At 36.7% G+C, this 21971-nt stretch overlaps 1 protein-coding gene across 1 annotated transcript in view; it reads right to left on the bottom strand.

Moving 5' to 3' along the window:
• LOC149534905 (protein XAP5 CIRCADIAN TIMEKEEPER-like) overlaps positions 1-19701 on the bottom strand; it is a 52861-nt gene extending 33160 nt beyond the window's left edge. The window contains exon 1 of the mRNA XM_089806092.1: positions 19561-19701. Coding sequence (XP_089662218.1) covers positions 19561-19701 — 141 coding nt within the window. The remainder of the gene's footprint in view (positions 1-19560) is intronic.
• Between the last annotated feature and the right edge of the window lie 2270 nt (positions 19702-21971).

Raw genomic sequence — 21971 nt, 5'->3', positions numbered from 1 at the left:
CTTTTGCATCTTTAATAAGTACATAAAAAGTTGACATTGCTCCACCATTGTCTTGTTGCTGAAAAATATCTTATATAGTCTTGAAGCCCATAACCGAATGGTTCTTTCTAAATTTTTTCTTCCAAATTGGTAATAATCATTTCATCAATTTCAATTATCTATTTTGGTGCTCTAGAACCTTCATGTCGATTACAATTAGGAGATATGTAAGGTTCTCATGCATTGTCATGTTCAACATGGTCAATCATGCAATTTACATTATGACCTGGTAGCATTTCATTCTCCAAATTTTCATTCTCTAAATTTTCAATCTTGACATTATCGTTATCAATTGGTACATTTTCATTCACCAAATACAAATATTCATTATTGTACTCTATGATTTCACTTTTGATCAATACATCAACAACTTGAATCACATTTAACATACCTTGTCTCTTCCTTCGGTGATTTAGCTTGTCCCTTTCCCTATATGTTGCAATGTCTTCATTCGATACTTTCCTTTTACATTTAGCCTTTTGACGACTACTACTCCCTATTTAGATGACAATATCAGACACCTAATGATCTATTATCGAACCTCTTTTGATCATATGGACCCCTAAAAGTCAATTTTTCCAAAACCCATGAAAATAGCTTGCAAAAAGCAATATTGTTGGTCTACAGTGATAGGGAATATGTTGGGAGAATCATGCTAGTATTATCGGGTATCTGATCTCATATTGAATACCTAATTTTAAATTAGATATCTGATATCAGATCTAGTACCCAATATTGATTCCAAACTTTGGAGGGAATCGTGCGCAATGTAAACAAATTTCATTACATGATTTATGTGTGTGTGTGTGTGTGTGTGTGTGTGTGTGTGTGTGTGTGTCTATGTGTGTGATTATTATTATATATGATTTATATACAATTACTATTATATATGATTTATATATGATTATTATTATATATGACCTATAAATATTATATATATTAATATATATATATATGATTATTATATTATATTATTATGATTCTTACTATTATTATTAAATATAATATAGTAATATATGTTATTATTCTTATTATGAAAATGAATGTCCCTAGGGGCCCTAGGACCCCTAGGGACACATTTGGTTGGTTCAAATGTGTCGAGAGGGGGTCATAGGCTTGACACATTTCATGACAACTTATGTCACTAGGGGTCCTAGGGGCCCTAGGGACCCATTTGGTTAGTTCAAATGCATCTAGAGGGGTCATAGGTTAACTTATGATCTATCTTGATGCATTTCATGACAATGTATGTCCCTAGGGGACCCATTTGGTTGGTTCGAATGCATCAAGAGGGGTCATAGGTTAACCTATGACCCCTCCTAACACATTTCATGACAACATATGTCCCAAGGTTGGTTTGAATGCATCAAGACCTATGACCCCTCTTGACACATTTCATGACAACATATGTCCCTAGGTTAGTTAGAATGCATCAAGAGGGGTCATAGGTTAACCTATGAACCCTCTTGATGCATTTCATGACAACATATTTCACTAGGGGCCCTAGGACCCCTAGGGATGCATTTGGTTGGTTCTAATGCATCGAGAGGGGTTATAGGTCCTCTTGATGATGTATGTCCATAGGGGCCCTAGGACCCCTAGGGATCGATTTGGTTGGTTTGAATGCATCGAGAGGGGTCATAGGTTAACCTATGACCCCTCTCGATGCATTTCATGACAAATTATGTCCCTAGGGGCCTAGGACCCCTAGGGATGCATTTGTTTGGTTCAAATGTATCGAGAGGGGTCATAGGTTAAACTATGACCCCTCTCAATGCATTTCATGACAACATATGATCCTAGGGGCCCTAGGGCCCCTAGGGACTAATTGGTTAGTTTGAATGCATAGGGGCCATAAGTTAACCTATGACCCCTCTCGAGACATTTCATGACAACGGGCTTGTAGGAACCCATTTGGTTGGATCAAATGCATTGAGAGGGGTCATAGGTTAACCTATGACCCCTCTCAATGCATTTAATGACAACATATGTCCCCATTTGGTTGGTTCACATGCATTGGGAGGGGTCATAGGTTAACTTATGACCCCTCTTGATGCATTTCATGATAACGTATGTCCCTAGGGGCCCTGCATTTGGTTGGTTCCAATGCATTGAGACAGGTCATAGGTTAACTTATTACCCCTCTCGATGTATTTCATGACAATGAATGTCTTGTTGTGGTCCCACAATGCATGCCCCATTCCCTACTAGGAATGGGGGCCCCCTACTTTTTTGAGTTCCTAAATTCATGGTTTGGGATTCGAGAAAATGATAGAGTTAGAAAATCAAGATAAAAAACCCAAAAAAATGAAAAATTCAAAAAAGATATATAATATATATATATAATTCAAAAATATAAAAATTGTAAATTTTTCAAAAAAAATAAAGTAATAATAATAAATATAATGTTGTACTTGCAAAAGCATGTAGTTTTGCATGGTTAGCACTAAATCATAGGATCTTGACCACTGATAGACTTAGTAGGTTGCACATAGCATCATCATTTAGTTGTCTATTTTGCAACGAATGTGAAGAGATTGTGGATCATCTACTCCTTACATGTTCTTTTGCTAATACATGTTGGACTTTCATACTAAACAAGCTGAATTACACTACTCCAATTCAAAATAATCTTTGGGATTTTATTCAAGCTTGGCTTGTCCTATATCCAAATTCATTATTTGAAAACATTTAGAAATGTATCCTGACATTAGTTATGTGGGCTATTTGGTGGGAAAGGAACAAACATATTTTCAGGAAAGAGGCTTCTACAGTTGACAAAATCTTAGAGGGGCTTGGGAGATTAATATCAAAAGTAAAAAATTTGAGTTTGCATCATTCAAAATTTAATCCTATTTTTATAGTACGGGACTAAAATCATTCAACAATGGAAGTAGTTCATTCCAAAATTAAACATCCAAACCACTCTTTGGTTCCTCGATCTACAATTCACTGGACATATCCTTCGGGGGGCTTTTTGAAACTGAATTTTGATGGGGCTTCTCAAGGAAATTTAGGTCCTTCTAGATTGGGTGCATGCATTTAGGATTCACAAGGTGTAGTAGTGGCTATTACTACTTCTCTGCTGCCATCTCAAACTAATTACATGGTAGAATTGCAAGCCCTCTTAGCTAGTCTTATTATTGCAAAGCAAGGGAAATATCAAAGATTACACATTGAAGGAGATTTGATAGTTATAATTAATGCTTGCATACATAGAAAAATATATTCATGGAAATTAAAATACATTTTCAACCAGGTATGGAAGAAATTAGATGAGTTTCAAGAAATATGTATCTCGTATATCTTTTGGGAAGGTAATCATGTGGTAGATCATCTCTCCAATCTGGGGTGTGATGGGGTACATTTCTCATCTTTCAATCCACGATCAATCATTGCAAAGTATGAGGACTTAAAAAAGATTATTTCTATGGATAAAAAATAATAAAAGCCACACCATATTATGATGCACAATTTCATTTAAGGAGGAGTTTGTCTGCATTATTGCAAAAATAAAGTACTATGGTAACATCATATTCATCGCATACGATTTAAGTTCAAATGTGTGGAGGATTGAAAGTACATTTGGTTGGCGATAGATAGGACATTTATTCTCTGACATTCACATAGCTTCATGCTGTGTGAATTTTTTTGAAATGTAGAGGTATTATTATTTTAGATGGTGGAAGATATGCAAAATCTGCACATTTATGTATCTATCATATCATAAAGATCAGTGCCCAATGAATATGTGATAGTCAATACATGGTTTTAACAATGTTAAAAGTGGAGGTAGACATTTCTATTCCATGCAAAGGTTTTCATCTGTAGCATCGATCAATGTTGCCCAAAAACTATCACATCTGGTTAGCATCGAGTGTTGGGGAAATAGTGCTACCCATGGATATTGATGGTTTAGTGCTGGATATTATGTTCATTATTCACTCACCAACAATTAGGAGGGCTATCAGACAAGTGATTGAGAACAAGTTTTTGATAGCCTATCAAAGGTATGATTTATGGAGTGGAAAGGCGCTGGTAGGGAGTTTATTCTCTCATTCTCAATTGTTGCATAGACATGAGTGTTTGGTGGTATTTGAAGAATTGAAAAAATCATATGAGCATTGAAGCCCTACCCACATCAAGATGGCACTTGGCTTTCACCTGGAGGAATGGGTAAAGAAAATGGTTTTTTCTCTATTGGATTTGTAAAGATTTTCAAATAGGTTTCCCACTTAGAACCTTGAAATCGAGCGAACTCAGCCGTCTAGAGTTATAGAGTGGAATGTTCGGAATTAGGGGACAAATTCAAAATTGCAACCATCTTCCTCATAGGCTCGAAGAGGTTTTGGATGGTCTCCAGATAAGTATCAATTTGAGCATGTTGGTTGGGGGTGTGATGCCATGACCAGTGTTCAAGAAGGTCTGATTGTTTCTAGTGGCAATGATTTTGAAGGTGCTGAAAATAGAGGTTTTCAAGGAAGTGACGCCATAGAGGAATAATCAGTGAAAGTGAATGTTTTGATTTTTGTGATATTTTGTTATTTTTAAATGTTTCTAAAATTGGTATATGCTTACCAAATACAAATTCATTTTTGGGATATTTTCTCAAGGGAGACAGTATATTCTCCACTTTGTAAAAACTTCTACTTCTATTTTGGAGTCAAAATTATAAGTTCGAAAACTATGATCGATGTAAATATAAGGGACGATGCTAGGTTTTCTTACTAGTTCTTTCCTAGTTGACCTTGTTTGAACCAAATTTATTAATATAATATAGTGGCTTGCCACTTTTTCCTAAAATAATAATGATAATAATACATACATACATATATATATATATATATATATATATAACACATTTGTGCACCACATATGTGTAGCAAAGCACGCACCTGTACACTTGCGCAAGGGACACACCGTGCACCCCGAGGGTGGGTGGGGCTATAAAGCCCCCCCACAACATACCATTTCACTATTTCTTTGACATTGTGTTTAAAGCACTTTAAACTCCTTTTGTTCTCAACACTTACACACTTAAGGTGCGTTCAAACCCTACTATGCTATACACACATCAAAGAGTGCGCACTCATGAGCGTCACACACCTATTTTAACTTTCCACTATGCGCGCTAGGCACTGTGCAACCATTTCTTTGTTTTTTGCTACATGCTTGTTTAACACCACCGTGTGCACTTGGCACTGCATGCCCATTTGCATTCTACACTCATTTACATCATGATGTGCACATTGCATACACATACCCATGCACATGTCCATACCCTAAAAAACTAAAAATAAAACTTTAAAACTTTAAAAAATACATAAAAATATTAAAAATATATATAAAATAAAAAATAAAAAATAAAAATAAAAGGACCCACCTTTTTTTTCAATTTTTATTTTTCATCAATAGTCAGTTAAAGAGTAATTGAGTGGTTTTAAGTTCTTTTAGGTTTTCATTATTTTGAGCTAATAAATGTTGTCCTTGTGTTATGCAGGTTAAATGGCATCCACATCTCGAGAGAAAATGGCACCAAAGCCCATTGTATTCAAGTTCCAAGGTATACCATCAAAATTGAGGTTCCATGATGATCATGTAGAAATCAAAGATTTTGATTTGGGGCATACAAACCTAGGAGAGTTTCTTAGAATCTGCAATAAACCCACTAAGAGATTTTCTCTGGTATCTACCTTGATCTGTTTCAGGTTGGTAAGCACAACTTCACATCCAGTATCAATGCAATCAACAGAATTGATTATGACACTGGCACAACACTTTATCTCAAAGGAGAGAGTGGTTAAGTGCATGACAGGAGAAGTGGTTCTTGACCTTTGATCTGATAACATTGAGAGGGTCTTCCATCTCCTGAGGGTGGATTAGTTTATTAGACTCTCCTATGAAGCTACAAAGAGATGGTATAGGGAGCACCCTAAAGAAGCATCTAAAATCCTCCAATCCTCATATCTCATTGAGAAGACTCCTTTGGGAAAGGTCACAGGGAAAGTGGACATGACTAGGGGATACATGAAGGATGACATTAGCTATTCCATCACCCTTTTGAGTAGAGTTATGGGTTTACTAGCAGCTGGCCACCTTAGCACTTTTATGGTCAACTTCATTGAGACAATCAAGATGATGAGGATGCCACTAGACTAGGCCACCATACTAAGTGAGAACTTGTGTGAGCAATTAGGGGCACTTAAGGAGAACAAGAAGTTCTATATGACTTCTTACATGATATATTTGCTTGCAGCAAGGGCAAAAAACTACCCTAGTTTTTACAAAAGAGGCAATATGTAGGATCCTAATGCCTAGCCCTACATTGTCTACCCTTAGCTAGTAAAGAAGAAGCTTTTAGCACAGAACAAGGAATATAGAATCGTGAATGAAACATTCATCTTTGTAGTCATCCAATTCATAGAAGGTGATTACACAAAGAGTCTATCTGATAAGCCAAAAGCACGCATAATAGATCTCGAGGCCTACTTCATCCAATTCAAGACATTCACATTTTCTTTGGTAGCTGGTGCCACTGTCAACCCCAAGAAGCTCCCCATATATCCAAGTGAAAAATTGGTGTTATTGGAGATTGCCTTGTAGATTGAGTCTACATATGAGAGGGTGAAGAGACAAAGGAGACCCTGTTGGACATGCCCTTGGTCATTGGACCATACCAGGTCAAGAAGAAGCAAGATATTCCATCTTTTGAGTGGGAATGAGATAATTATCACCTCAAGGAGTACAATTCCCCTAGGCTCTATTTTGATAATATCAAGAGAGTGGAGAGTCTAGCTAGCAAGGAGTTCCACCATGAATATGCCATTGAAGATAATTGGATGAATGCCACAAACAACTACAATGTCTGTATAAGGGACTATTGTAGGATGACTTTGTATCTAGTAGAGAAGGCTCTCAAACTAGATATTCTAGAGGAAGTAAGGAAATGAGATTTGTGGGAGTTGCTACACCCCCTATTCAACTCAAACATAATAGGAGAGAGACCCATCATGAATGCTGAGGTTGACATGGAGGAAGGTGGTGATATTAATCATTGGGCGAGGCATGTAGTCAGAATGACCAAGGATTGGATCAAGAAAAGTTTTCAACTTCATCCAATACCTGACATTGTGATCTTTCATGCTCAAGCCCACCTTGAGAAAGGTAGAGGGAGGAAAATTACAATTCCTACCTTTGTAGCCCAGTCTCCCATCAAGCCAGAGATAGTATACCAACTTGACCACCCGGTTGGATACTATCATCCTCTAGAGAGGAAGGGAAAGAAGAAAAGGAAGAGGACCTCTCCTCAAAGGATTCAAATAGAATAGTGTGAAGCACAAGTACCTCCCCAACAATAAGAAGAGAGTGTACAAGGATCTGAGGATATTGGTTCTTCCCAAGTCCAGGATGACCCTTAATTGCCTCCCTTTTGTGCCCAGGTAGTCAGGAGAGGGAGGGGGTCAGAAACATTCCATTCCTCCTTTGCAAGAAGAACCAGCAACCCCTTCTACCTCCAGAAAACAAAAGAGGATCAAGATCTAAATGAAGAAAAGGAAAAGTGTGACTAGGAGAATAGTTCCTTTTTTATCTTTTCTTGATACCATTCTGAGAGGAGAATAGGAGATAGATGAAGGGGAACAATTACCCTTGTAGAGAAGAACCCAACTAGCTAGAGCCACTAAGCAAGAAAGGAGAAGTACCACAGGTGTATTGCCATCCACCCCAATAGGACCCTTGGAAGTCTCTTCTTTGGAAGATGAAGTTAAACAATGGGTGGATGAGCAAAGTGAAGAAGGTGATGACATTTTGGAAATGTTAGATTTTGATTTTATGTGCGTCAGTATAGAACTAGTTAGGGATAAGATCACGGATACCCCTATAGGTGAACCTCAACAAGAAGACTAGATGCAGATGCCGCCAGATTCATAGGGTCCTGATCTTACTCCCCCATCTCCACCACAATTCATGATGGTAGATAAGGGTTTGATTACTCCTTTACCTTAGAGTTCAGAAGAAGAATATGTTTAGAAGGAACCATCACAAGGGGAGGAACCAAAACAAATGGCAACTGATGAAGTGTCAAAGGAGGGACAAAATAGTAGAGTATTCTCAATCACCTTCCCAAGACATTAAAGTGCAAGCTATAGGGTCCACTAAGATTAAGACCATAGAAGGAGAGCCCTCACAATAGCAAAAAACTTTGAGGAGGAGTGATAATGGGAAGGAAGTAATAGAATATACTCCTTCGTCCTTGAGAGGAAGGTCTTTAGTTGAGCATATCTCGAGATGGCTCTGGAAGGAAATAATGAGGAGTAAAAAACCTCAATTCTATGCTACTGAAGAAGAAATTTATGAGATTGCTAAGATTTTGAATAAACCTGAGTCCTTGTCAGATGAGGCAAGACTATATGCATTTGTCACCAATACACAAGACCAGGAATTATTTGTGGAAGTGGCCGTTCCTCCTAAAGACATTGATGTAGAAAGCCTTGGTCCCAAAGATTATCAATTGAAAGAGGTTATGTTGGGAAGACCCACACAGGATACAACTCAATTGATGGTGACAATGTGAATCAAAGAAGTCTTAAAGAGCATGGAGCAGGATGAGGTTGACCTTCAAACACTTCAAATGCAGATCGAGATCCTAAAGGGATACTTAGCTAAAGTAGTTGGTCCTCTGGATCCTAAGTACCCTAAGGAGACTTTGAATACTATACTCAAAGAAGGGGGAAGCGTACAAATAGACCTATTTTTTAAAGTCTATTAGTAGTGGTGGGAAAGTTTTGAGGAGAAAGGTATTCTGATTATTATAGGAAATTTGAAGTTACTGCATGCTACATAGGAGAATGTGAATAAAATCATAGCAATTTTGAAGCAGGACTTCAGTATTATGGATGAAGTAAGGGCTTGGAGTAAGGATTTACAAACTCTACAAGCCATAAAGGGGCAAAGGTACCAAATTTTGATTGATGTATATACAGGAGAAGAGTTAAATATGATTGATTATTGGATAGAGAAAATAGAAGATAGCAATAAATTAATGGAAACATTAGATGAGGAGATTCATCAACTCAAGGACCAAGCCTAAGAATGAAATTTGGAAGTAGAGAGACACTATAACGGTGCTTTCTTGGATACTTTTGAAGATGAGGAATGAGAAAATTTGTTTCCTATAGAGAAAGTGGTAGAGAATTTTAGGAAGATTTTTGTGGAAATTGCTAATGACAAAGACATCTGACAAGCCTTCAGGACTAAAGAAGCTTTGTTAGAATTGGATACCAAACTCAGAGATTTTGCTGACACTTAAATTAAGGTAGACAATTACAGAAAAAAGGTCAAGGACAAATATGATGCTTTAAATTTACCTGATACAGCTAAAATTACTAAGATTATAGAGAAATTCAAGGGAAAACATCCAAACATAGGTTTGGGATGAAGAAGAACAAAACCCAGGTGCCAAAATTTCAATTTTGACACTCAATAAAATTTTGAGATTTTGGACCATTTTGAGGTGCGTAGCTCCATAGGTATGTAGATCTGTAGATATGTAGCTCCTTAGTTGCACATTTTTGGAAAGGTTCCACTAATAGTTAACTACCAGTTCCAAAAATAGAGCTTTCCATGCATCAAAAATGCATTCTAATGGCAATATAACTCCGACAAATGCCTGTGAAGGATCAACTTCTAATTTTGGCAATTCCAAACACTTCCACTTCGACTCGAAGCTTTCTCATTCTTTCTTCTCTCATAATTTCTTTTTTTTTGACATGTAAAGGCTCATGCATCCAATTAATGAATATAAAATGGATGGAGTCCTACTAAAGAACAAGTTAGATAGTTAGTTTGTATATAATTAGTTTGTTTTATTGTTTAAAAGCATTTTATTGCAAGAAGATATCTCTCACTCTCAACACAAATTGAGGAGATGATTTCTTATAAATACTCCATTATAATATGTAATTGAGGCCACCATTATTTTGCAATAAAATTATGCTTTTGGTGCTTGCATTTGGAGTGTAGTGATTCTTGCTTGAATGTGTCATATTTTTGTGAATTTTGTTCGTGGAATTGTGATTGAGCCAAAGGTTTATTGATTTTTTTCTGATTGTGCAATCTTTTAGTTCTGGTGTTTGCTATAGTTTGACAAATTTTGCTGACGTATCTAGCTCGAGAAGAAATCATCAAATTGTGCCTGCATAACTTTTTGTCTCACATGAGTGCACTTTTTGTGGCCTTGCGATTTGAAGAAGGGTGAAATATTATACGATCATTAAAGTTTCTCATCGATGATTGCATCAATGGAATTGAGGAAGCACTGCTCCTACTTTCATTGGTTACCTACTAATTTCTTTGAAATCCTAACTCATGGACGTGTTATTTTTTGTAGCTTATGTCCATTAGGATTTCAATTTCATGTTATTCACTTTGAATTTCATGTTATTTTCAATAAAGTTCATGTTATTTTCTTTATTAACCCCCTTGTTAGAATAAGATTTCATACTAGCTACTTGGTTAGATTGCATTCATAAAAGCACAAAAAATACAAAAACTTAGTTCTTTTTTTTTAGTGTTATTTTTGAAATAGTGTGTAGATTCTTCATTTCATCCAAAATCAAAACAAACTAGGAAAGGCCTCCTCGTGAACACTCACATTTATCTTCAACTAAGTCGATTCTAGTAGGTTGCAAGATCACCTGGAACCTTGGAGTCAATTCAAAAAATCATCTTTTCAAGATAGGAGTTCAAAAGGATTCCTACCATTAAGCATCATTCAAAATGATAGCCCAATAGATGTGGCACTAGAACGAGGGCCGCACTTTTGATTCTTGAAAAAGGAAGGAAAATTTGCTAAAGTTTTTGAAATTCTACACTTTTAGCAAAAATTTGTGCTTCACACGAGTTCAAAAAAATTTCTAATTTTTTTAGAAATTTAGGTGCATAGGTGCATAGGTGCACAGGTCCGCAGTTACGTAGATCTGCAGCTACGCAAGTTTGCAGTTGTGAAAAACTCTATGGTGTGCCAAATTTAGTGAGGTGAGAAAGTGTACTTTTACAGAGGTGCACTTTTTCCAAAATTGATGCAAATTGGAGGGTTTTGATCCAAAATCCCCATTTTAGTGAGCATTAAGGTTGCCAAGTGCATGAGTTTTTTGAGGTTACCCACTTCTGCAAACCATGTAGTGATAAGGGAATACCCCAAGTTCAACCACTTCCATTTGAAATTTCATCATCTTCTTCAACTCCACCTCCACTCCAACCCCCTAGTGGACCACCACATATTCCAATAGCTACACCTCAACAGCCACTATTAGGTCTACCAAACCCTTGGATGGCCTTTTTCGTCAATGTTGTAGACTCACCTATAAACTTGAGAGGTGCACTCCATGACCTCCCCAAGAATCCTAAGAATTTTTTCCCAAGGTTAATCTATGGTGAGACACAAACTGCCAAAGATCACATCAAAGTATTCAAAGAAATTTGCAACTGCAAGCAGATTGCTAATGAGGATGTGGTTCTTAATTTATTCCCCTACTCCTTGGGGAAAATTTCCTTCAATTGGTATGTTAATTTTCCACTTGGATGTATTGGAGATTGGAATACTTTCAAAAAATTGTTCCTAGAATAATTCAAAACATTCACCAACCCAGCTAGGATACATCAACAATTCATATCAATCAAAAGGGATCCAACTGAGATAGTTTCTCGCTTCAACCATCGCTTTCATATGGCATATCACAAGCTAGAGGCACCATACGCTATACTAGTTAAAGCCGTTATTCAAATTTATCTAAATGTTATGGACCATCTTACTATCATCTTTCTGAGAAGACTTCCTACAATAAATATTGACACTTTGGATAAAGCCTTCGAAGAGGCAATTACCTTCACTAAGCAAGATAATCCTAATAGAGGAGGATTAATGCTTCCAACTCTAGCTATCACAATGATGCCAACATACCTTGCCAGAGTACCCATGATGCCTAGTCAATTTATACTTATGAACCCAGTTACATCACAATAGGCACCTACTCCACAAAATATTGCTCTAACATACCCAGGGTTTGAACCTCTAAAAGTTGCCTTCTTTGAGAAAAAGGCAACAGAACCCATTGAAGCAGACAATGGTTTTGTTTTTGAATTTGGTTAGATGAAAAAGACTATGTCCCAAATGAACAATGAATTAACTTGTCTAAGGTTATCACAAGGATAGAACAACAACTTCCAAAGGAACAATGTTGGTCCCTACAATAACAATTATGGCCAGAATTATAACAGGAACTTCAATGGAAACAACAACAATGATCTAGGAAACAACAATGGGGGGAAAAATCTCAATCCTCTTGATCATAATAGTGGCTTCCAAAGACAAAACTAATAGTGGAACACTTGGTCGAATAATGGAAGCATTCTTTTTGACAACAACAATAACAACATTCAGTATGCATATATTAATCAATTTGACGATAGTTAGAATGCATCCAATAATGATGGTTCGTATTATAAAGGGAATCAAGAGATGAATCAAAGCTCAGAAGTGACTGAAAAGACTCATCCTATACAATTTAATGCTATGCTACTAGAATTCTATAATTCTACATAGAATGAACCTGATATTTAGCATGATGAGGTGTTTTCTTTTCACAATGACAATCAAAATACATATAATCTAAGAAATAGAAAGGAACCTTTGACAGATGGAATTCCTCTAGCTTTACAACCAACTCCTCTTGATTTAAGAGCAAGTAACAATCTAGCACCAATTAGGCCACCATATGGAGGATAATAGAATCAGAATCAAGTGAATGTACCAATGATATTTATAAATCCCACTTGGTCTACTGAAAAGTATAGTGTTGTCGAAGACTTGAAGTGAACCAAAGAAAATATGTCCATGTTTGACATGTTTCAAAATTGTCCACAACAATGAGAAGTTCTCATGAAGACTCTGGATCATACAAAGGTACCCCATAATATGAATACTATTCCTCAAAAGATAGTATCTCAACAAGTCAATGTTGCACAAGCGATGCCCATTATGTTTAAAGATAATGTTGAAGTACCCCCATTTTTTCTTAGCATTAGGATATATGGGAAGAATCTCCACAATTGCTTGATTGATTCGAGAGCCTCATGTAATTTCATGCCATTATCAATAGCACAAAGGTTAGGGGTAAGTCCTCAACCTTCCAATCAGATAGTGATACAGTTACACAAAATGGAGGTGAAAGTCATCGGCATGTTGAAAGATGTTCAAATACAGTTGACAGTTGATCCTCAAATTCAAGATGTCATTAATATACATGTGGTGGACATTCCAGAGATGTATGGGTTGATCTTGAGTAGAGAATGGATGAAATGCCTAAGTGGATGATTTTCTACTGATTTCACTCAGTTATGGTTACCATGGAAAGGATTGAACAATCAAATCAAGATAGATGTAGAACTCAAATTGAAAATGATGGTTATAGAATACAATGCTCTGAATGAGGTGGCATTCCTCCAATCAGATTTGGGATCATAGAAAGTGATGGCATTTGACATGATTCCCACCAAAGCATCAAGTGATTAGGATAAAGAACTCAATATATCAATTCCAAAGGATGAGATTTAACACAATTCATAGATAGCATGGTCACTAATTTGTAATGCTTGGGAGAGGAAGCTGATCCTAGTATCTTACTCCTCCCAGGATTTTTTCAATTGCAAAAAGTTAGCCACTCTGAATTTGAATTCTCATCATGCCAAGAAGCAGTCACAAAGGTGTTAACACATATGATGCAAGGCAAGGATAACCAAATTCTAGAAAATGGACCCGTGGGAGATCAAAGCCATATAAATCCAATTGAGTTGATAGAAAAGGTCGAAGAGGAAATTGAAGATCTAAATTTATCATACAGTGATACCTCTTTAGATGGTGGAGGTTTGTCTTCTCCTCCCCTAGGAATGATCAAGATTTAGAGAAGAAGACAGTACATGAAAGGCCAAGGATGGACTTCAGTTTTTGTTCATCTTAAACCCAAAATAGATGAAATTGAGGAATTGATAGAGGAAATTCAAGACAAATAGGAAAAACATATGTTTCCTCTATCAACATGTTACAAAGGGGAATCATCAAGTCCACCCCACGAGAAGTTGCAATGGGTTCTCAAGAAATGATCTTTTAACTCTTAGGTGAAAGACAAGTTAAGAATGAACAAACACAAGGTTATAAAGCCTAAGGAAGATCAAATTTGGATGCTTCACTTTGATGGTTCTAGATGCAAATTAGGGGCTAGAGTGGGTATAGAATTGGTTAAACCAAAAGGTAAGTCTTTCTATGTAGCATATTGATTATAGTTCAGATGCACCAACAACGCTGCATAATATGAAGCATTGATCCAAGGACTTCTCTTTGCACTCGAGAAAGGAGTCATGACTCTCATAACCAAAGGAGATTCTTAGTTGGTTATTCAATAAGTAAAATTATTATACTCTTGCAACTACAAAAGGTTATTTTCTTATAGGAAAAGAGTATGGGATTTATTGGATGATTTTAAAGCTCTAAACATAAGGTCCATTCCAAGGAGGAAGAACATGGTGGTAAATGCTCTCACCATTTCAGCAAGTGCATTGCAACTAGTCAAAAGAATGAAGTTGAAAAGATTTTCAGTAGATTTGATTGCTGCCCCATCTATTTTGGACAATATTACAAACTTTCAAGTCTTTCAGGATGATCAACACATACTTCAATTTATCATGTGCAATGGTCACTCTAAAGGGCAAGAAATTGATGACAATCTGGATGACAAACCTAAGGATGATGAACTTGAAGATGAAAATGGGATCTTGAATTTAAAGACTAACACTACCCCCAAGTGGATGGTTGAGTTAGAATGCATTTTTGATCATGATGAATCATCACTTAATAAAAGAACAACCTGAGAAAAGGGAATCGCAGAGTGTGATGAATATAACTTAGGAATAGAAGAAGATCTGAGAATGGTCCAAATAGGGAAAGCATGCAATGCACAAGAAAGGGAAGAAATGCTCAAGTTACTTACTGAGTATAAAGATGTTATTGCTTGGAGCAACGAGGAGCTAAAAACATATGACCCTGAGATTATAACCCATGACATCCCATTAAAACCAGATGCCAAGCCTTTTTGACAAAGACAAAGGCCTATTAATTCTATCATTGAACCACTTATAATGAAAGAAATTAAGAAATTATTGGATGACAAGATCATATTTCCCATTCACCATTCTACATGGGTGGCTAATTTGATTCCTATGTGGAAGAAGACTAGAGATATTCACCTTTGTGTTGATTTTCGTAACTTGAACCTAGCATCTCAGAAGGATAGTTATCCTCTACCCTCACTTGATGAGGTCCTACAAATTGTAAATGGTTCAAAGATTATGTCTTTTCTAGATGTATATTTTGGTTACAATCAGGTAATGGTAGAAGAAGAGGACAGATTGAAACCTACCTTTACGACTAAATGGGGAATTTTTACCTATAGAGGAATGCATTTTAGACTGATTAACGCAGGGGCTACATTTTAGTGAGCCATGGATGAAGCTTTTAAGGGATTTGTAAATAAGTGTATAGTCATCTATATGGATGATTTAACTATCTTTTCAAAATATCGAAGCACTCACATTGCTGATTTGAGGTGGGTGTTCAATAGATGTCGTAGGTATGGCATATCCCTTCATCCCAAGAAATGTTCATTTGGGGTTACTAAAAGAAAGCTCCTAGTTCATATCATTTCTGAAGCTGAGATCTCTATCGATCTTGATAGAATTGAAGCTATTCTAAAGTTGTCACCTCCCCATAGTCAAAAAGAACTAAAGTCTTTCCTTAGGAAGATAAATTTCATGCAGAAATTCATAAGTGTATTTGAAGAAATAGTTCATCCCCTTAATGATTTACTCAAAAAGGGGGCTATGATAGAATGAGTTCCAGAGATTAAGAAATCATTTGAAGATATCAAAGTGGCCATTTCTATGACTCCAGTCTTAGTAAGTCCTGATTATGAGTTACCTTTTAAGATATATTCCTTTGCTTCAGAACACTCTTGTGCATGGATCCTAATGCAAAAAAAAGAAAAGGAAGATGAAAGACCAATTGCTTTCATGAGTTTCCCTTTGAAGAATTCCAAATTGAATTATTCAAACCTTGATAAGTAGTCTTTTGTGTTGATCAAAGCTATGAAGAAGTTTTGTTATTACATACTTATAAGAAGTAAGGTGTATGCAATTGTACCTGAACCAATAGTAAAGATGCTTTTGATGCAGAATGAACTCGGTGAAAGGAGAGCTAAATGGATGGCCATACTTCAAGAATTCAGTCTAGAAATTCAACCTATGAGATTAGTTAGAGGTCAAGGGTTGTCAAGAATGATAGCTAATAACCAGGATGAAAATGAAAAGGAATTCAAGTTTGATAGTGAAACAAATGAGGATGACTGAAATAAAATGATTGTATCTGAAGTTGATATCGGTTAAGGTGTGGCTATAGATGTTTGGTATCAAGACATTGTTTATTATCTTCTATAGGACCAATGTCCCAATTGGATGAATATTTCACAACGTAGGGGACTCAAAATGAAATGTGAATCCTACATGCTATGTGACAACAAGTTATATAAAAGGAACTATGAAGGATTTATCTAAAATTCTTAGGACATGAAGAAGCAAAGGAAATCTTAGAACATTTTCATGACAAGTATGGTACAGGACATGGTTCAGTAGAAGAAATGGATCACATGATTTTAAGATCAGGATATTTTTGGCCCTTGATATTCAAAGACACTTTTGACCATGTGCACTCCTACCATATCCATCAAACTAGTGCCAATAGGGAAAGGAATCTGGTGATGCCATTGCAACCAGTGTACAAGGTACACCCCGTTGCAAAGTGGGGGCTAGATTTTATCGATTTGGTTAATCCACCATCATCAACTGGGCATGCATTTATTCTCATAGCTATGGATTACTCTACATGGTGGACAGAAGCAAAAAAATTTAGAAACTACACTGCTAAGGTGGTAACAAAATTTTTGGAAGAACACATTGTTACTAGATTTGGGATGCCATTCACCCTTGTGTGTGATAACTAGTCTCCTTTCACATCAACATTATTGACCCAATGGGCATTTGAAAATTAAGTCATTATCAAGTTCTCTTCAAATTATTACCCACAAGGAAATGGGGTAGTAGAACCTACAAACAAGAACATGATTACAATAATAAGATGATTTTTGAAGGAGAATCCTAGGGATTGGCATACATAACTCGAATATGTCCTATGGATAGATTGAGTAAGAGTAAAAAAATGCTTTGGGGACTTCTCCATACTTGCTCATTTATGGACAAGAACCAGCGTTCCCACTTAACCTCAAGATTCCTATTCTGAAGTTCATGAGTGGATACACTGAAGATGCTAACAAAGTACAAATAAGATTAATGAATCTTTTGGAGATGGATGAGAAAAAGATAGCTACATTGGAGCACATGGCTAAACATCAAGCTATCGTGAAGAGATGGTTCAACAAGAGGGCCACCATAAAATCATTTAGGATTTATGACCTCGATCTATTATGGGATAAGGAGAAGGAAAATTTGGGTAGTCATACCAAGTTTCAACACTTGTGGATGGGTGCTTACAAGATCATGGAAATTCTCAGAGAAAACACTTTTAGGCTCAATTCCTTATAGGGGGATTTTCTTCCCTTGCCCATAAATGGGCAATTCCTGAAACATTATTTTGAAGCCTAGAAGAAACAAAAATTAGTTAGGTTTTATTTTTGCACTTAGTTAGATTTTACTTCTGCATTTAGTTAAGTTTTTTCTTTTTTAGCATGTATGTTTATTTTATGTAGGAGTGTTTACTTTCAGTTGTGTGTTTACTTCATGTCGCATGTTTTCTTTTAAAGTTGTGTTAGTCCCAAGGGGTAAGGTGCACTTTTGATTTTATCTTGAGATATTTCACAAACTAATCTTTGGTTTCAATTTTAGGGAGAGCTATTTCTTTGTCAAAATATTTGGACAACTGTGTGTTATATACAAACTGAACAATGGATGTTGCTTGTAGAAATAGGAAGGCTTTCAGTCCTAAGTTCAGGGTTCTAAACCAACGAGCTCTCAACACTTCAAAAAATTAAGAATTGACCATCTTAGGTGTTGTCAAATTAAGGTTCAAGGCACCAAGGGATGATTCAAGCTCCAATTGGTTCAAATAGAAGGGGTCTTCTCGAAGGGTTGCTAAGATTATTTTTTGGTGTGAGAGTTTCTGAAGTTTTAAAAACCCAAGGGATGTTCACAAAAGATCAAATCCAAGAAATGACACCAATGTCCTGGCTACATAGTCTAAGCATAGTTAGGATACATAAAAAAATTTAAAAATAAATAAATGAAAGAATGGTGTTAGGATTGAAGGATTCTAAAAGATCTAACATGGCAAAAGATATGTTTTCAAACCAAAGTATCGTGTATTCAAAAATTGCTTCATCAAATAGTGACATTGTGAACTACATGGAGTGATTATTCAAAAGTTGCTAGGAATCTAAAAGAATGTGATACCCTACCAAGAGCCCTCGAATTGATTCTCTCATATGGTTAAGCAAGTGATCGATGAATAACCTTTGTGAAGATTCTTAATGAATGAACTAGGAGGGGTGGAAGATTGTATTTGACTTGTCAGAAAACTTTGATATGTTGCATCTTGAAATGTCAAAGGGAATGAACACACGAATAGAACACTAAGCTTGAAAGTTTTGAATTCTAGATTTTTGATTAAATGGTCATCTGAAATATGCCCAAGGTGTTCAAAGTTTGGTTGGTGTTTGACACATGTTGAAAGGACATTAATTGGTGAAGAAATGCCTTGGACATTTCTTCCTTTTTTCGAGGCTATTTGTTGTGCTCCCACAACACACGCCCCATTCCCTACTAGGAATGGGGGCCCCCTACTTTTTCAATTTTTTGAATTCATGATTTGGGATTTGAGAAAATGTTAGAGTCAGAAAATTAGGAAAAAAACCCAAAAAATGAAAAAATTGAAAAAGATATAATATATATATATATATATATAAAATTCAAAAACTGTAAAATTTTCAAAAAAAATAAAAAAATAAATATAAAATATAAAATATAAAACACATTTGCACACCACATATGTGCAACAAAGCGCGCACCACCCACGGTGGGGTGGGTGGGGCTATAAAGCTCCCCCCCACAGCATACAATTTCACTATTTCTTTGACATTGTGTTTAAAGCACTTTAAACTCCTTTGCTCTCAGTTCTTACACACTTAAGGTGCATTCAAACCCTAGGGCACTGTACAGACATGGAAGCACACAAGCTTAGTGCTACGTGCCCATTTTTATTTTCCACCGCACATGCTCAACACTGTACAACCATTTCTTTATTTTCTACCACGTGCTTGTTTAACACCACCATGTGCACTTGGTTTTGCACACCCATTCACATTGTGCACTCATTTACATTGCACCGCGCACATTGCATACACATACCCGCATGCGTCCAAACATTGCGCCATGCCTCGCACCTGCGTACACACCCACTTCACCTCCACCACATTGCGTGCCTGTGTGCACACTGCACCTCACACCCACACATGCACCCACTTCACCTCCCTTGCTGCATGCCTGCATGTGTGCTATGCCTCATGCCGCTCATTTCCACCTCTCTGCACCAACAAAACCCTACTGCACCGCATGCGCCCAGCTTCACTTCCCCCATCATTTTTTATTAAACCCTAAAAAACTAAAAAAATAAAATATAAAAATATAAAAATTTAGAAATATAAAAAATAAAATATAAAATCAATAAATATAAAATATAAAATATAAAATAAAATAAAAATAAAAATAAAAGGACCCAATTTCTTTTTCAATTTTTATTTTTCGTCAATAGTCAATTAAAGAGTAATTGAGTGCTTTTACATTTTTTTTTAGGTTTTCATTATTTTGAGCTAATAAATGTTGTCCTTGTGTCATGAAGGTTAAATGGCATCCACATCCAGAGAGAAAATGGCTCCAAAGCCACTTGTATTCAAGTTCCAAGGTGTACCATCAAATCGAGGTTCCATGATGATCATGTAGAGATCAAAGATACTAATTTGGGGCATACAGTCCTGGGAGAGTTCCTTAGAATCTACAATAAACCCACTAAGAGATCTACTCTGGTATCCGCCTTGATCTGTTCTAGGTTGGTAAGCACAACTTCACATCCAGTATCAATGCAATTAGTAGAATTAATTATGGCACTGGCACAACATTTTGTCCTAAAGGAGAGAGTCGTTAAGAGATTGATAGGAGAAGTGGTCCTTGACCTCCAACCTAACAACATTGAGAGGGTCTCCCATCTCCTGATGGTGGATCAGTTTGTTAGACTCTCCTATGAAGCAACAAAGAGATGGTATAGGGAGCACCCTAAAGAAGCATCTAAAATCATCCAATCCTCATATCTCATTGAGAAGAATCCTTTGGATAGGGTCATAGAGAAAGTGAACATGGCTAGGGGATACATGAATGATGACATTGGATATTCCATCATCCTTTTGAGTAGAGTCATGGGTTTACTAGTAGCTAGCCACCTTAGTGCCTTCATGGTCAACTTCATCAAGACAATGAAGACAACGAGGATGCCACTAGAATGGGCCACCACACTAAGTGAGAACTTGTGTGAGCAATTGGTGGTAGTTAAGGAGAAGAATAAGTTCTATATGACTTTTGACATGATATATCTGCTTGCAACAAGGGTGACAAACTACATTAGTTTGTACAGAAGAGGCAATATGCAGGATCCTAATGCTTGGCCCTACATTGTCTACCCTAAGCTAGTAAAGAAGAAGCTCTCAGCATAGAACAAGGAATATAGAATCGTGAATGATGCATTCATCTTCATAGTCATCTAATTCATAGAAGGTGATTATGTAAAGAGGCTATCTGATGAGGAAAAAGAATAGATAACAGCTCTTGAGGCCTACTTTATCCAATTCAAGACATTCACATATTTGTGGGTAGCTGGTGCCACTGACAACCCCAAGAAGCTCCCCAGATATCCAAGCAAAAAATTGGTGTTATTGAAGATTTCTTGGCAAATTGAGTCTACACGTGAGAGGGTGAAGAGACAAAGGAGACCTTTTTGGACATGGCCCTTGGTTATTGGACCATACTAGGTCAAATAGAAGCAACATATTTCATATTTTGAGTGGGAATAGGAGAATTATCCCCTCAAGGAGTATAGTTTCCCTAAGCTGTATTTTGATAATATCTGAAGAGTGGAGAGTCTGGCTGGCAAGAAGTTCCACCATGAAGATGCCATTGAAGATCATTGGATGAATGCCACAAACAAGTACGATGTCTGCATAAGGGACTATTGTAGGATGACTTTGTATCTAGTAGAGAAGGCTCTCAAACTAGACATTCTAGAAGAAGTAAGGCAACGAGATTTGTGGGAGCTGCTACACCCCCTATTCAACTCAAAAAAAATAGGAGAGAGACCCATCATGAATGTCGAGGTTGACAGGGAGGAAGGCAGTGATATAAATCATCGAGCTAGGCATGTAGTCAGAATGACCAAGGATTAGATCAAGAAGCCTTTTTAACTTGATCCAATACCTGACACTATGATCGTCCATGCTCAAGCCCCCCCAGAGAAAGGTAGATGGAAGAAAATTTCAATTCCTAACTGTGTGGCCTAGTCTACCATCAGGCTAGAGATATTATACCAACTTGACTGACTAGTTGGATACTATCATCCTCCAGAGAGGAAGGGAAAGAAAAAAAGGAAGAGGACCTCTCCTTAAAGGATTCAAATAGAATAGGGTGAAGTGCAAGTACCTCCCTAGAAAGAGGAAGAGAGTGTAAAAGTATCTAAGGATACTGGTGCTTCCCAAGTTCAAGATGACCCTCAATTG

The sequence above is a fragment of the Cupressus sempervirens genome, chromosome 10 (assembly GCF_028749045.1).
Source record: "Cupressus sempervirens isolate cs-2001-9-10 chromosome 10, ASM2874904v1, whole genome shotgun sequence".
Taxonomy (NCBI): Eukaryota; Viridiplantae; Streptophyta; class Pinopsida; order Cupressales; family Cupressaceae; genus Cupressus; species Cupressus sempervirens.
The sequence above is the reverse complement of the archived record's forward strand: the minus strand, read 5'-3'. Positions and strand labels throughout refer to the sequence as shown.